A 17,595-nucleotide genomic window follows, 5' to 3' on the forward strand; every position below is an offset into this window, starting at 1 on the left:
CATCCATCCATCCATCCATCCATCCATCCATCCATCCATCCAGCCATCCATCCATCCATCCATCCATCCATCCATCCATCCAAATGTTCATTTTCATTCATTAACCCATCTTTCAGTCTGTTCACCAACAGACACGGAGGGTCCATAAACTTAGGGGGTGGGGTATAAAAACATGAAATTTGTTCAATCTGGAGTTTTGACAAACATGATTTGGTATAGATTTCAAATGTCACTAATGCTGCGTTTGTTTGCAGGTGGACCTGAAAAGTGAACATCTGAATGTGGCTAAAATCTCAGAAAACGGTAAAAAGCAGAGGAAAACGTGGGCTTCGATGTGGACTGTACCGACATCAGATGAGCTGCTGCTTTATAAAGACAAACAAGAGACTAATGTGGTATGAAACCAAGTGACTTTCCTTTATCATGTTTTTATTTTCAGTTTTGACTTTAATTTCATAATAGAGCAGACACAAAATTCAAGTCAGTTCAATGTGGCGTGTTAATTCACATCATCTAACCACACTATACAGAGTATGTTGGAGAAAATGTATCTCGCTAATGACAGCAGGAGAAGATTTTTAACCAGCATTTTACTTGCAAGAACTCATTCAAGACAGGTTACATACATAGGTACATAATGCATGGAACATGTCAGAATGAGCATCATATATAGTCATCTGCAGACTTTTATACAAAAGCAGAGTCCAGTGGGTGTTCCCTCATAGCTGGCCGCAGTCAGTCGCACAGACATGATCCATGGCCATTGGTGAGTCTGCCTCCTGGCGATGCCAAGGACGTCAGTGAGACGGCCTCTAAATAGAGATGAGATTGTTTTGGTAGTCAGTCTGTTTTTAGGACATAAGGGAATGTGTTTCTAAGTCATCTCAGAAAAGCACAACAAAACATTCATAACTCTTGACCAAAAATTCTCTGACAGTTTTTAGGTCCCGTTCTAATCACTTCACCACTTGCTCTTACCGAGATCGGACACTTTTCCCTTCACCTCCCTCTCCGCTTTGCTTTGCTGCTCTGTCTGTCTGTGAAAATGCATCTGAGCCTCTCTTACATATCTTCCGAACCATAATTATGGATTTGTTTTGATCAGTTGGTCCCTCAACACAATTTATAACATTTCTTCGAAGAGAAGACAGGCTTTAGGTGAGACGATTTGCCCTGTTGGCACACACACAGCTGGTTATCTCATCGACTTGGAAGACTTCATGATGTTTCTGTCTCTGCTGCCATTTGGGGATTTTAAGGACAAATATTTAATTGGATTTATGATAACTGGTTCCTGCTTTTTGGATTCGTCTGGTTGCTGGTTTTATCTGCAAACAAAGAAGTCGTCGGCAGCAAATTTGGACCCAGTCACGCTGCTTGCCTTTATGATGGCTTGGTTCGTGCCTCGAGTACCCAGACTCAAATGCTTTGGGCAGAATGGATCAGATCTCAGGGATTTTACTCGGTCACGTTCCTTTGGTGTAGCCATGTAATTTGGACATTTCGGAACCGAGTGGACCAACACAGACTCAAGGTAGATGTCATTAAGTTCTGCATGTCCCCAAAACATCTGTATATTTATCTGAATTTGGCTCCCTTGGCTGGCCTTGAAGGCCATCTTATCTGAATTCGCCTGGAGAACATGTGATCTGACGCTCACCACCCCCTCCCTGAGGAATTTCCAACTGATAACCAGAAGAAACCAGCTGAATAAACATTGTGTCATAATTTCAGAACTCTTGGATTCTCGTAGACGTTATCTTTGGCCATTCCCCAACATACATTGAGAATGTTTACGGATCTCACCGGAGGACACTGGCTGATTATTACATCCTTATCAGAACTCTTACAGTGACCTCGAGAGCATCTATGAACATGCTCACCGATCTCGTTGTCTCCCCCACTCTGCAGAATGGCTATGTCACTATGTGCTTGTTTGTGCGAGGTGTGTTTTGATATCAGTTTTTCTTCTCAGGCAGTAAGAAAAAGTCTGATGGGAATTTTTTTGCCTCCAAATTTCTACATGTGTTCAGTTTCACTACTTTTTGTCTGTCCAAACAGATCTCACTTGTAAATGAGTCTTCTAGGCTCAATGTGACTTATCTGTCTAAATAAAGGTTGAATGAAAATCATGTTAGATAGAGTTCAATTCAATCCCAATGATTTCAATATAGTCTAAAACTGTGATGTGCATTGATGTCACATAAAAGCCTAAATGTCAGACATCACAGGTAAAGAGAGGTGGTATCTACATGGGATGCCCTACAGTAAAAGAGTATAAAAGCAGAACTAAGGGATAGCTCAGGAAACCAAAAACAAACCCAACTATAGGATTTATCACACAGGGAAGTCTTCAGTCTAGTCTTAAAAGTAGACAGTCACTCACAGACAGAAACTGGAAATTGGTTCAACTTTAGATGAACTTTAGAACTGCCTCCCATTCTACTTTTGGAAACTCTAGGAACCATAAGTAAACCTGAAACATGACAGCAAAGTGCTCTGTTTGGAAAATATGGAACAAAATGCTCTTTCATGTTAGCTGGATTTTGGTTTGGAGCCTTGTATGTTAAAAACAAATTTAAATTATATATTCTGGACGTTCCAGGGAGACTTAAGAAGCATGTACTCGAATGGATGTGCACAGTGTTGATATGTTTAGTTTTACATTGTTAACATTGTGTTCTTCTGGAAGCAGGACATTTAAGACATATAATCCCTGACCTTGTCTTCACCTTCCCTGCAATCAGAAAGCAGGAGGGAAAACAGATGTGGTCCAGCTGTGTGGAGCTGTTATTGAGTGGACTACCGAAAAGTCAAGCAAGAAAAATGTCTTCCAGGTAACACTGAATGCACCGTTCAGTCTGAAAACTGAAACATATTTAGATCATTCATTATCTTTCCATCTGTCCTAGATCACAACAAGCACAGGAAGTGAGTACCTTATCCAGTCTGACAGTTACTCCACAGCCAGCAAATGGTATGATGCCATCCGAAAAAATGTTGACTCATCTGTAAGAACATACACAAAACACCAACAATCTGCTGATTCCACTTATTTTGGGAGGACAGAGTGCAAAGTAGAAAACACAGCCATTTTGTTGTTGTTGTTGTTTAGACCAAAGAAGACAGAAGTTTTGCTTTGCGGAGGTCTAACAGCACAGAGTACCTGCCCAGACACAGCTCCCTACCAGGATATGGATCAGCCTCCCCCAACACGAAACAACGAAACCCGGTCCATCGACGCTCCATCAGTATGTAGAAGCCAAGGCATTTTACAGTTTTTACAGCCAGTCTAAAACACATCTCACACACATACACAACTCTGGGTTGTATATGTGGAAACAGAACATTGCTTTTAGTTTGTGTAGCACATGGTCTATAGAGCGACAGTATTAACTCAGAAGGTAAATGGGCTTTGGTCGAAGGGGCGCCGAGTTCAAGAACCTATAACAGACTGTACTGTTTGGTAAATGTGGAATAGTTTGGATATTATTATCTTTTAACATCAACTAAGTAATGTTTCATTGACAAGGCCTCTAATTTGGGGAAGCTGTGACTGAGTGGTTAGAGCAGTCATCCTCCAATGGGGGAGTTGGGGGTTCAATTCCACCAGCAGTCACATGTTGAAGTGTCCCTGGACAAGACACTAAACACCTCATTGCCTCTGATCAGTGTATGAATGTAATCTAAAGCTCTGATTAGTCTCTACAGATTGAGATTATCTCTGTAGAGATATAGAAGAGTCCTGTTTAAATGTATACTTTTTTTTTTTTCTGTAATTACTTGGAACATTCAGTTTATTGTGCAAACAAAAAAAAATGGAATTGTGCAGACTAGTGAACTTGCTTGGGAGCATTGAGAACAAAAACAAACCATTTTCAAATTAAGTCAGTAATATAAAATCATGTGTACTGGTTAGTTGGTTTGCCCACAAAGGTAACAAAAGAAAAGCAGAAGACTGACGTGGCAGCAAAACTTAAATAGGAAACACGGAGGGAGCACAGAACATAACGCCATACAGGACAATGTCCAGATGATGAGAAACACCTGGGAAGGACAACCAGGAAGAGGTGGGAGTGGCAGGAGCTGAAGTAGACCACAAGTGGGAGACACACTAGGGAACGCAAATCCACAGAAAGTTGAAGATATATCATACATACCAAACACAACAGACAAAAAATAAAAATAAAAATTACAAGTTAAACGATTGGCAAAATAAACAACAGACACTTGAGCTGAGGAAACTTGGGTACCACTTTACAATATGGTTCCCCTTATAGATGCTAATAAACGGTTTATAGATATGTTATGAATTCCTCTATGAACACTGTATAAATCATTAATACCTGCTTATTATGCATTAATTAAGGGCAAGAAAGAGACAAAACTGACCATTTTCTTGCCAAATAATGATATTTCATCTGGAGTTGTTATATTAAACATTTCAGACTATTTTTTTAGCATATAGTATTGTATTTTATCACTGCATTATAAGTATCTACAACTATAGATACTTATAATCAGTGATAAAGTACAAAATTATTTTTAATTATTATTATTATTATATTATTATTATTTTGTGTGTGTGTGTTTTTCTCTCTCGCTCTCTGTGCTCCGGTGAAGACAGATGTGCCCTCTTCTGCTCCGTCTCCCCCCCCCCCCCCCCCCCCGCGCTTCCCTGCTTTGCTCTCTTTCACCTTGTGAACCCTTAAAGAGCCTCTTTATTTTCCTGCGTACCTTCCTAATTCGAAGGATTTGATCAGCTGGTCTCTCAACAAAATTGATCAACTTCTCCCGACAGGAGTCAGGTTAAGGAGGACCCTCTTACCTCGACGGAAACAAATCGGATTTATGATGACAATTGGTTATTTTGCTGTTTGGGTTGGTGAAATCTGGATTGTCTACAAATTCGTGTGGATGTATTGAAGCTTGGCAGCACTCAGACTGAATTATGTGGAGCTGCATCAGAGCTGGAGCAGGCTGTTATCAGGACTGTGAACTTTCTGGCAGCACCCATGAATGGTTGGGAATGATCTTGGAGAAAGCTGTGAGCTCGACTTTCGACGTAAGGACTCAATTCGGCTGTTTGGAGTCACCATCAGAGAAATGTACTAGCGAGACTTTAAAAGGCAGAAACAGCAATTCACAAGCTCTGCCTGACCCAAACTGTGGCCTTGACGGCGGATTTATCTCAACTCCTCCTGGCAAGTTTAAGAAAAACAAAGATACTTTGACTGTCTCCTCACCCCTCCCTTCCCCAAGTCCGTGGACATGTGACAGAACCTCAACTGAGCTGATGATGAACGTCACCTCTTATCTGGACAATGGCTGGGGGGGGGGGGGGGGGGGGGGGGCGCTTTGGACTATGCTACGACCTTCCCTTAAAAATTCAATGTCTTCACCGCCTATATGTATAACGTCTATTTATGTTGCTTTGCTGTGGTAGGTTTTTTTGATGCCTCAAATCGTGCCCTGTCTAGGACACGGTGTGAGAGATCTTTTTTTATACCGTCTCTCCTCATGTTTTCTTTCCTTTTCTCATCTATGCAAAATATTACTCTGAATAAGAATAAGAGGGCTGCGCAAATTAGCAGCAGCTTTGTGCACTACGTCTATCTTTCGGACATGTTCTCATTGTATCTCGATGCAATGACAATAAAGTTTATTCTGATTCTGATATACTCAAAATATAGGTTTACAGATGCTTATTGTGCTTACAAGGTAGTAACTTAGTCTGAAATGTTTAATATAACAACTCTAGATGAAACATCAATATTTGGCAAGAAACTGGTCAGTTTTGTCTCTTTCTCCCTCTTAATTAATACATAATAGGCAGGTATTAACGATTTATGCTGTGTTTATAGAGAAATTCATAACGTATCTATAAACTATTTATTAGCATCTATAAGGGGAGCCTTATTGTAAAGCGGTACCCAAATTTGCTGCTTTTCTGGATAATACTGGATATCACTCAGGGAACCCGCGACCCGACTTCGGAACAAGCAGAAGATAATGGATGGAACAAAAACACAAAAAAATGTTATATTCCTGGAGAAACATCACTAACTTTTGAGTCAGGGATTCATGGAAGGATCTTGCAGCAAACTGAAACTTGACAATAGGTAAAAATAGTTATATTCACGAAGACAACTTTAAATAAACAAAGCAAGTGTATGACTATTGTTTATTTCCAAAAAGAACTGTTTTTTTATTCTATATGGGAATTTTCCACAGCCAATAAACTAGCTCAGTATGTCACATGAGAAGTCTCCAAAGTAAACCTAATTAATGCTGAACTTTGGATACCATTATTACCATTGTAATATGTAAACCATGAAAATCAGAGTCCAACCAGTAACCTTCCAGTTGAAAAACCAACAGCATCCATTTTTAGGTCAAAGTGATAATAATAGGAGTTTGAGTTGGTCCACAGCAGCTGGGTATTGGCAGCTGTTTGGAAACACGTGATGGTTTAATAAGACTAAATTATTTTTACAGACATGTTCAGCAGCTCAAAGCTGAAGTACAGCGCTTCAGACAGCGCAGACAAGAACGGAGTAAAGAACAGACTGAAGAAGTTCATCACCAGACGGCCATCGATGAAGACGTTACAAGAGAAAGGACTCATTAAAGGTTTTATTTGCTTTTTCTATCTTAAAATATCTGTTTATGATACAAAGATCCTTTAATGTAATTCCAACTGTAAATCACATGTTTCTCATACTCAACTGGTTTGAGACATTCACCTCCTCTGTCAGTAAAATGTTTTATGACCTTTTTCTTCATTTAAGTAAAAAAAAATTAAAGGTTTTCAGATTAACACCACAGTTTAAACTCTAAATGTTTTAATAAAATTTGGACGAGCACAATCCTGTCGAGTCAAAGAGGTTTAAGACAAACAACTTATCTAATAAAGTTCAAAGTTTTTAAAGAAGGAGTCAAACAAACAGAAGATATAGAAGTTAAATGTTACAATAAAATGAATTCTGGCGTCAATTCAATTCAGTTTATTTCTATAGCTCCAAGTCACAACAGAAGTTATCTCGGAGCACTGAACAGAAACTTTCACATACATTAAAAAAGTTACAAGTTCAAGGAAGCAGCAGATTGTGTTGAATCTTCACTTTGTCACAGTCTCCCATCCTGAGCGAGCACAAAGGAGACAGTGGGAAGAAAAAACTCCCTTTTAACAGGAAGAAACCTCCAACAGAACCAGGCTCAGGACGAGCGGCCATCTGCTTTGATTGGCTGGGTTTGAGAGGACAGGAAGTAGAAAGAAACACAGAACGACAGGTCCAGGCGTGGTTTCTATAGGAGGAAATACAAAAAAACATGCTAAGATAGAAATAATTACAAACAGGTAGAGTAGAGCAAGTAAAGACAGAGCAAAGAGGGAGGAAATGTGGTCAGTTTGTCCTCCAACAGTCTGAGCCTAAAGCAGCATAACTAAGGGATAGCTCAGGAAACCCAAGCCAATTTATCAAAAAGGAAAAACTTAAGCCTAATCTTAAAAGTAGTAAAGTGTCAACCTCAATGAAGTTGGTTCCACAAGAGAGGAGCCTGATAACTGATTCTGCTTTTGGAAACTCTAGGAACCACAAGTAAACCTGCAGTTTGAAAGCGAAGCTCTCCAAGGACAATATGGAACAATAAGATCTGTAATATAAGATGGAGCTAGGTTGTTGAGAGCTTTGTAGGTTAGAAGTAAGATTTTGAATTCAATTCTGGATTTGACAGGGAGCCAATGGAGAGAAGCTGAAACTGGAGAGATATGATCTCTCCCAGTAACTCCAGTTAAGACTCTGGCAGCAGCATTTTGGATCAACTGAAGACGTTTTAAAGAAGTATTTGGACACCCAGATAATAAACCATTGCAATAGTCCAGTCTAGACGTGACAAATGCATGGACCAGTTTTTCTGCATCATCTTTAGATCAGATGTTTCTAATGTTAGTGATATTACGCAGGTGGAAGAAAGTGGTTCTAGTAACTTTTTTTAATGTGGGGGATAAAAGACATGTCCTGATCAAAAATAACACCAAGGTTTTTTTTTTTTATTAGAACTGGAGGCCAGATTAATGCCATCCAGATGAAGTGAAAAGCTGCGAAATTTATTCCTAAAATGCTCAGGTCCAAAAGCAGCCTCTCTCTCTTGAGTTTAAAAGCAAAAAATTTAGGGTCATCCAAGTTTTTATGTCTTTAAGACATGCTTGTAGTCTAAGTAGCTGACTGGATTAATCGGGTTTCATGGACAAATATAACTGTGTATCATCAGCATAACAATGAAAATCTTCATGTGGTAAAAACAAAAAAGGCCTTGCAAGGCCTTCCCGAAGGCTCAAAGTTCCTTGTTTTGGTCCCGCCCACTTTACATCAACATGGTTTAATTTTCCTGCCAGCTATTAAACAAACTCGTCCTGCAGAGCCTCCGGCTGAGCTCAGCCTTCTCTCCTGACGGTGAAGTCCTAACCAATGAGAGAGCCTTCTGTTAATTAAGAAAAACTACATTGAAAGTATTTCTTTGATAATAAAATGGATATCAAATTAACGATTTAAATGCAATATTTCATATGTAGGATATAGGAGGGGAGTGGTGGCGCAGAGGTTAGAGAAGGTGAGCCTGTGATTGGAAGGTCGCTGGTTCAACTCCCCAGACTGACAACAGCAAAATGTGGGTGGAAAAGTTGAAGCACCAACACTTGTCTCCACCCTCCTTTGCTCCACCCTGAGCCCTTGAGCAAGGCCCTTAACCCCACCATCTGCTCCTCTGGGTGCCCTAGAAGGCAGCTCTCTGCTCCACACAGAGGGCTGCGGTAGCTCGGTGTCTGTGGTTGCGTCAGGAAGGGCGTCCGGCGTTTCTGCCAAGTCTTCATGTGACAGTTCGCTGTGGTGACCCCTGAAATGGGGAGCAGCCGAAAGAAGAAGAAGAAAAAAATAAATAAAATTTCGTATGTGCTGAATTCTTAGGTCTTCTCTGAAGGCATTAAAGGCCCTGGGGGTTCCCCACTGTAACTGTTTTCCACAAGTCCAAGTGTTGTAACTCAAAAATTACAATTTTACGTCACATGTAGACATTTTATTTATAATGTTGTTTCTGTTTCAGATCGAGTGTTTGGCTGCCACCTGCTGACCCTGTGTGAACGTGAAGGAACCTCAGTTCCAAAGTTTGTAAAGATTTGTTTGGATGCTGTGGAGAAACGAGGTCCGTTCACTCGAAGCTGAATTTCTGGTTTCTCAGTGAAAACAGAACTTAATGAAGATGCAAACATCACAGACAGTTTTCACCGTGTCCACATGATTCAATGAGCCCCAAATGGCTTCTGACTTCAGTTGAACTTTATTTCATGAAGTATTTTTTTGATTTTCAGGTTTGGAGGCAGACGGGATCTACAGGGTCAGTGGAAATCTGGCCACAATCCAGAAACTTCGCTTCATTGTTGATCAAGGTCTCTTTAAAGCACAATTGATTTTTACTTAATCAATCAAAATAATACCTACAAAATATTCTATATGTACGCAAAAAAGTATTTAAATGAGATTTATGTTATTATTTCTGCGAGTTATTTTTAATTTCTACAATGAGCCTTCTCAGTAAAAAATCCAGCTGTGATTTCTTTGCAAACAGCTGATATTTAAACTAACTCCACATGTTGGAATAGTCAATCATCAATAATATTTATCTGTTTCTGTATTCGCAACAAAACCATTTTCTGAAACATTGTTAGCTAGTGCTGCTTCGTAGTAATTTTTGAAGTTTATTCTTACAACTATCAAATCACATCAACTCTTTTTTTAAACAAATTATAAAACAGATTATAACTACTCAGTAACTGAACTGATGAAACTACCACACACTAAAATGACACAACACAAAGCACATTAAAGTAACGACTGAGAAAGGACGATGAGACAATATAAAAGAAGTGAAATGGTAATTGTACTTAGATAGTACTTTATGAACAATAAAAGCTGCACCGCAGTGCTGTGAAGAAAAGAATGACAAAGTTTGAAGAGTCCTTGCTCCTGATAATGAATGTTCAGACTGGACAGGAGCCAGGCTCGAACCAGTAAAACCCAAGGTGGAGGTGTGTGTGTAAGACACTAACAATAACTGGTGTAACAACTCGTCACAAGTCATTCCTCCACAGACACTGAATAATAAGAAAGTGTGGATCATTTTATCTCCCTAAGAAATTCCTTGTCGTCATCATTCCTCCAGTGCAAATGTCAAAAACAGTCCTGAGTGTCCATTTCCACTCCATTACGTCCTCCCTCGTTTTCAAAAGCGTGTGGATATTGTAACTAGAGGAACAAACACGTTGGATGTGGCCTAAACAAACATCAAGAAGGCCTTCAGCGGTACCCCACCCCCATCGTGGCTCCACAGACCACCTATCAGTGATGCTTCTTCCCATCTACAAACCTCTGCTGACCATAAAGTTGGTGAACCTCTAGCTAAAAGAGCTATGCAGGCGTGACGGAGCTGTTTTGAAAACACGAAGCGGAATACGTACAGGGAAGCTGCAACTGTAAATCGACACTCACAGATGGAAGAATATTCTGAGACTGTGTTTGTTTCCATACAGAAATGTAGGGATGGTGTCAGTGTCATCAAATACATCACCGCATAGCAAATGACAGATGTGCTACATGCACTGCCAAAGTCACAAAACAATGCCTTTAAATAAGGTATGTTCAGTCCCTATACAAGTGGTGCAAGAGTTTGGTTCCCATTGCCCGTAGTGTCGGACCCTTTCAGGGTGGGAGTTGGACTCTGCCCGTTGTCACCGATTCTGTTCATAACTTTTATGGACAGAAATTCTTGGTGCAGCCAGTGGGTGGAGGGAGTCCAGTTCAGTGACCTCAGGATTTCAGCTCTGCTTTTTGCAGATGGTGTGGTCCTTTTGGTGTCATTGTGCCATGATCTCCAGCTCTGATATGCAGCTGAGTGTGAAGCAGCTGGGATGAGAGTCAGCACCTCCAAATCTGAGGTCATGGTCCTCAATTGGAAAAGGGTGGATTGCTCTCTTCGGGTCAAGGGTGAGGTTCTGCCTCAAGTGGAGGAGTTCAAGTATCTTGGAGTTTTGTTCAAAGTGAGGGAAGAATGGAGCGTGAGATTGACAGACAGATTGGTACAGCGTCTGCAGTTATATGGACTCTGTGCTGGTCCATTGTGGTGAAGAGGGAACTGAGCTGTAAGGTAAAGCTCTCTGTTTACCGGTTGTCCTACGTTCCTACCCTCACCTATGACCACGAGTGACCGAAAGAATGAGATCGTGGCTCAAGGCGGTTGAAATGAGTTTCCTCTGTGGGGTACATGGACTCTCCTTTAGAGATAGGGTGAGAAGTTCAGTTATCAGGAGAAACTCAGAGTAGAACCACTGCTCCTCCACATCGAGAGGAACCAGTTGAGGTGGTTCAAGCATCTTGTAAGGATGCTTCCTGGGCACCTCCCTAGGGAGGTTCTTTAGGCATGTCCAACTGGGAGGAGACCCCGGGGAAGACACAGGACACGCTGGAAAGACTATGTCTCTCAGTTGGCCTGGGAACTCATGGGAATCTTCCTAGAAGAGCTGGAAGAGGAGGCTGTGAAGAGAGATGTCTGGACCTCCCTGCTCAAGATGCTGCCTCAGCGACCTGACTTCAGAACAAGAGGAAGATGATGGATGGATGGATGGATGGATGGATGGATGGATGGATGTTGTTGCTTAGAACTGCTAGAGAAAATATGAATTGTGCCATAAGGCTTGTTAAGTGCATTCATTATCATAAAACTTGGAACTTCTTCCAGGACCCTGAGAATGCGAGGCAGGGTATCAGACCATCCCTGAATGAAAAGCTGCTCCTCCATCCTGAAAGAACGGTTCATTCTTTCCTAACTAATCAAACTTATACAACTCGGTGGGAAAAAGCACCTCCTGTCCTAATGAGCAAGTACTCCATTTGGACACTGCTGATGTCAAGAGATCCCTGAAAAAGTGAATGTGCAGAAAGCAGCTGGCTATAACAACATCAGGGTTTGGGTGTTAAGAGACTGTGCAGATCAACTGTCTGGGGGGTTTTCATCGACACATTTGACACCTAGTTGGGACAGACTGCCAAACCATCATGTTTTGAAACCTCAGCTATCATCCCAGTTACAGAAAAGTCAGCAACATGCCACAGTCATTATCGTCTTGTAGCACTCACACACACATCGTGATGAAGTGCTTTGAAAGGCTAAGAACCACATAATTTATACACAACACTATCATTCAAAATTGACATGTGTCGTAATCCAACATCGTTTTGTGAGATCTAATTTAAATTATTCTCATGTCTTCTCTGTTTCCTTTCTGTCAGAGGAAGATCTGGACCTAGACAGCAGTCAGTGGGAGGACATTCACGTCATCACCGGAGCTCTAAAGTTGTTTTTCCGTGAGCTGCCAGAGCCACTTTTCCCCTTCCGGTTCTTCCAGCAGTTCGTAGATGTTATCAGTGAGTAAAACCTCATTAAATATTTTAATGTTTTATATTGAGTCCTTGTCAAAACGAGATCAGTTAACACTTACATGTCAAGTTTTAACCACACAAAAACAAACAGAACCCTCCAATGGACGAGGACCGCAGGAAAAAAGACATCGTGTTCAGAATCAGGAACACAGGGCACCTTCTTGAAGCCTGGCCTGAAGCGGAGCTTAGTAGTTAGAAACTGGTGGTTGAGCATTGGTTTTGTGGCTCTGCCAGGCCAAATCTGAGCTACAGTAAAAAGCTACAAGAAGCTACCTTCTCATGGGTCCACCACCTGTGGGGAGAGGAGTCAAGGTCCAGTGCAGTGGGACAGACCTGTCAGCTAATCATCACTCGGTAGGAAAGAAGGCTACTCGACAGACCTGGTAATCACAAATAACTGTCTAGGTATCAAGGAGTTCAAGTATCTCAGGGTTTTGTTCATGAGTGAGGGAAGAATGGAGCATGAGATTGGTGCAGCATATGCAGTATTGCAGACTCTGTGCCGGTCCGTTGTGGTGAAGAGGGAGCTGTAAAGCAAAGCTCTCTGTTTACTGGTCAGTCTACGTTCCTACCCTCACCTCTGGTCATGAGCTCTGGGTAGAGACTGAAAGAATGAGATTGTAGATACAGGAGGTTGAAATGAGTTTCCTCTGCAGGGGAGCTGGACTCTCCCTTAGAGACAGGGTGAGAAGTTCAGTTATCAGGAGAGACTCGGAGTAGAACCGCTGCTCATCCACATTGAGAAGAGCCAGTTGAGGTGGTTTGAGCATGTCTGACTGGGAGGAGACGCCAGGGAAGACCCAGGACACGCTGGAGAGACTACGTCTCTCGGTTGACCTGGGAACACCTTGGAGTCCTCCCAGAAGAGCTGGAAGAGATGACTGGACCGCCCTGCTCAAGCTGCTGCCATGAGACCTGGGTTCAGCTGGATGGATGGATAGATGAATAGAAAAACTTTGAAGACACAAATGTTTTCAAACAATATCATTAACAGTAAATCAACTCTTGTTATTTTCTTTCTGGACAGAAATCAAAGAATCCAAACAGAAGATTCAAGCATTGAAGAAACTGATCCAACAACTGCCCAAACCCAACCATGACACCATGAAGCTGCTTTTCAGTCATCTGCAAAGGTACACCTGAAGTACACTTGGACCACACATTACAACAACCTGTCCCACTGCTAACCCAGACCTGGTGACTCACTACTGGTCCTACTCCATCTTTGATCCAGTGTCCCAGACCTGAACCTCACCTCGTTATCATTACACATATCTCAGACTTTATGTTGCTCTTGTTGTTTTTAGAGTTCTGGCTTGTTCCCAGAAGAACCTGATGTCCTCTCAAGGTATCAGTATTGTGTTTGGCCCAACCCTGATGTGGCCTGAACAAGATGCAGGAAACATGGCGGTCAACATGGCGTACCAGAACCAGATTATGGAGTTCATCCTCATCGAGAGCCGAGAGCTTTTCAACTTGGACAGGAAGTAAGACACTGTTGGACTCATCAGAACCAGATCCATTCATTTGATTCACTGGCTCTGTGCTCAGTTTCTCTGGAGTGTAAAATGAATAAATGAATTTTGTTTGATCTAAATTCTTTTGATGATTATTTTATTACAAATCTAAAACCAATAAATTAAAGCTATCATTGTTCCAATTTAATATTGGTTTCAAAGTGTTATTGCAGATTTTTATTTTGTGGAGTAGAAAGTTCTAGCTAACATTTGAGAAATCAAAACTATATTTTACCCAAAAAACATGTGTGTGTTTCAAACAAAGTCACGTATGTAACATGCATCTTTATAAACTCCATCAAGTCTCTGTACCTGTTTTCATTCAATGTTCTGGTTTCTGGTCCAGCTCACCTGACAGGAGCATCTCTGACTCATTTCATAAAATTGTTCATTTTCCTGCATCTGGACTTAATTTTTGATCTTGTAGGGAGGAGAATCAGACATGCAGGATATATGTTGTCCCTCGGTGTGAATCGTTGTTTCGTTGGGGTCTGCTCTAGTAGAAGGCAGCACTTATTTATTTTATTTATTTATTTAAATTAGGACAATGCGTATCAATCAACATGTCAGCAGTAAGCATCAATGTAAATATGCCGGAGTTAGCACAGCAGCTAATTTTCATCCGTTGTCCTAAAGTCAGAGTCAGAGTCAGAGTTTCTTTATTGTCATTCGCACCTCATGTGGTACATGTGGTGGAGCGAAATTATGTACACAGGGTCCCAGTTACATCCAACAATAAAATGTCTAAGAAAAACAGTAATAACATCTAAGATATGAACTAAGGAAAACATCAACTAAATATACACTAAGCACTCATAACATAAAACATTGAACATCAGCACAAACATGAACATGAGTCTGTGAGCAGATGTGCACGCATGAACACATCAACATTGAAACAGATCAGCAGCAACATGAAACAGATCAGCAGCAACATGATATGGTTTTTCACAGTGATTATTCTAGTTAGAGATTCATGAGTCTAACAGCCTCAGGGTAGAAGCTGTTCCTCAGTCTAGTGGTTCTACACTTAATGCTCCTTAACCTCCTTCCTGAGGGGAGTGGGGCAAAAAGTGTGTGTGCTGGGTGGGTGGGGTCCTTCATGATGCAGGTGGCCCTCTTCCTGCATCTGGAGGTGTAGATGTCTGTGATGGTGGGGAGACTGATTCCAACAGATTTCTGTGCAGCCTTCACCACTCTCTGCAAAGCTTTCCTTTCTGCAGCTGTGCAGCCTCCATGCCACACAGCAGGTAAGAACAAGAGACATCCCACAAAACAAAGAGCAGAGAATAAAACAAACATCACCTACTGTATATAACACGTAACACAACATGAAATTACAATAAAGATACGATGCCATAAGAAAAAAGACAAAGTAATCTACACATGAGTGCACCTCTGGTTAGTTTCAGCCAAAGTTTCAAAGAGTTTTTAAAGCTGGAGTAGGTGCCACAGTTCCTGATGGAAACTGGCAGCGTGCTCCACCAAATTTAGTCCTGCGTCACTACATCACAATCTCCTCTGGTCAGTGCTCGTGTGTTTACTGTACTTGTTTTTTTACTTATAAAATGCATTAAAGGAGGAGGAGCAAGTCCATTTAAAACTTAAAAAATCAGGCAAGCATCCATAAAAGTCTGATAGCTATCAAAATCCAGAATGAGATCGTAGAGGCTGTGGTCAGAGCGGTCAGTCCAGGTTTAGCCCTTCGTGAAACGCTGGAGATCAAAACAGACCTCCTGCACAGTTGAGAACGATATTAAGGACCATTACAAGGAGCTCCACTGACCTGTACCATCGCCTAATAAATATTACACAGTTCTCCACAGAACTTCTTAATTAGGGCAATAGAGTTAAAAAAAAAAAGTTTACTGGCCGCATCCAGAGAACCTGGCTCAGAAGAAGACTATGGTCCAGAACTGATTCAGAAAAAGTTCCTGCGAGCCGTGGGAACAGGGCTCATTAATGATGATGTGAGACACCAGCTCAGGAACTTCCTTGATGATCTGAAAGTTACAGATGATGTGTTAATAGCAAAGACAAATGAGGCAGCCAGCGTGGAATGAGAGAGGCAACAGAAGTTCAGGAGAAGCAGTGAAGACTTGAGTGTGAGGGAAGTAAGAGCAGAAGCACGACCAGCCCCAAAGACAAACGTTGGAGCAATCTGGGAACAAGAACCACCATCTTTCACTGGGATGGAAACTAAAACCATGAAAATCCAATCGTCTGCCTCTCACACAGAAACTGAGCTCCTGGACGCCGTCAGACTTAAAAGTGAAACGCAAGACATCAGGAAACTGGTTAATGACTCTTGTGTGCGTTTACAAGTCAAGACCAAGCAGAAAGCGCGGCTGTAAAAACTGTGGGACAATAGAGGAGACGTGTGTGACCACTGCTTCAAATGTGGACAAAGTGGACATCCATCTCGTGCACATTTAAAACATCATCAGTACCAGCAAGACGAGTGGACAAGAATGAAAAGGAGCTAACTGGAGAAGGTCACAAGCTGCACCCTGACGTTAAACATGCAGCACCTCAGGTGAATGAGATGTTTGGGGTCAACCTCCTCAAGAGGTGCACCATTACCTGCCTGCTGGATGGGGTGGGAACTGGGAACCAAGGCTCTGTGGGATACTGGATCACAGGTGAGTGAAAAACAGAATATTCCCCATGCTACAGTCAGAAGCCTCAGTGAAATTATTGGGTGTGGAATATTGGCAGCAGAGCAGTGAACAGGACACCAGTCCCTTTTACTGGGGAGGGGGGGCTCAAATTCAAATTGCCGTCTGTTGATCCCACACAGCTAGAGGTCTGGGTGCCAGATCTGATGGCTGTAGAGGAGGGGGTGGGAGAAGAACCAATCGTTGGGTTCACTGTAATTGAATACCCCCCCCCCCCCCCTCTCCAATCACAGAAGCTGTCAGTGCAGCATTTTCCACTGAATGCAAGAAGGCCGGTCCACTCACAAATCATCAGGGAGTCCTGTTTGAACCTCATGCACAATTAAAAAAATTAATCCTGTCAACTGCAAAAAGATGAATTTATTACAACCATATGGAGACGGTTAGTGGCTGAAGCCATTTCTGTTGCCTTCTCTGATTTATTGACTTTTTATTTCATACTGATTCTACCCGTTAAATAATCCCTTATTCACTTCACGTCTACACAGCAGTTTGTACAACAAACATCAGTTCAGTAAATTTTGCATGAACTGATCAGACTCCTCTTCAGAAAGAAGCAGAGGCAACAAACCAGATGTTTGACATCAAGAAAACTTTATTTATATCATCAAAAAGAGAAAATGTTGTGCTTCAAACACTAAAGGATCATTTGGTACTGGATGTGTCAGCCTCACATCAGCTGTCAGCTTCAAATGTGACCCTGACACAGTAAACAGTAATTACATTAACCAACACCAGTATGTACAAAAACACAAGGAAACGGCAGCACAACCCTCTCTACACAAATAAAACTCACAAACGCCACAGGACAAACGGATAGTCTGCTTTTAAAAATAAGTTCACGATGCGTTCAGGCAAGTTCAGGTCATGATGCATTCAGGTGAGTTTAGGTCATGATGCATTCAGGTG

General features: G+C 41.6%; 1 protein-coding gene across 1 annotated transcript in view; it reads left to right on the top strand.

Moving 5' to 3' along the window:
- arhgap15 (Rho GTPase activating protein 15) overlaps positions 1-13,982 on the top strand; it is a 20,437-nt gene extending 6,455 nt beyond the window's left edge. Inside the window, exons 4-13 of the mRNA XM_037686249.1 lie at positions 255-395; positions 2,748-2,837; positions 2,913-3,011; positions 3,116-3,251; positions 6,499-6,633; positions 9,103-9,201; positions 9,368-9,445; positions 12,342-12,476; positions 13,519-13,624; positions 13,799-13,982. Of these exons, the coding sequence (XP_037542177.1) occupies positions 255-395; positions 2,748-2,837; positions 2,913-3,011; positions 3,116-3,251; positions 6,499-6,633; positions 9,103-9,201; positions 9,368-9,445; positions 12,342-12,476; positions 13,519-13,624; positions 13,799-13,982 (1,203 nt within the window). The remainder of the gene's footprint in view (positions 1-254; positions 396-2,747; positions 2,838-2,912; positions 3,012-3,115; positions 3,252-6,498; positions 6,634-9,102; positions 9,202-9,367; positions 9,446-12,341; positions 12,477-13,518; positions 13,625-13,798) is intronic.
- The last annotated feature ends 3,613 nt before the right edge of the window (positions 13,983-17,595 follow it).

The sequence above is a fragment of the Nematolebias whitei genome, chromosome 13 (genome assembly GCF_014905685.2).
Source record: "Nematolebias whitei isolate Nwh7 chromosome 13, NemWhi1, whole genome shotgun sequence".
Classification (NCBI taxonomy): domain Eukaryota; kingdom Metazoa; phylum Chordata; class Actinopteri; order Cyprinodontiformes; family Rivulidae; genus Nematolebias; species Nematolebias whitei.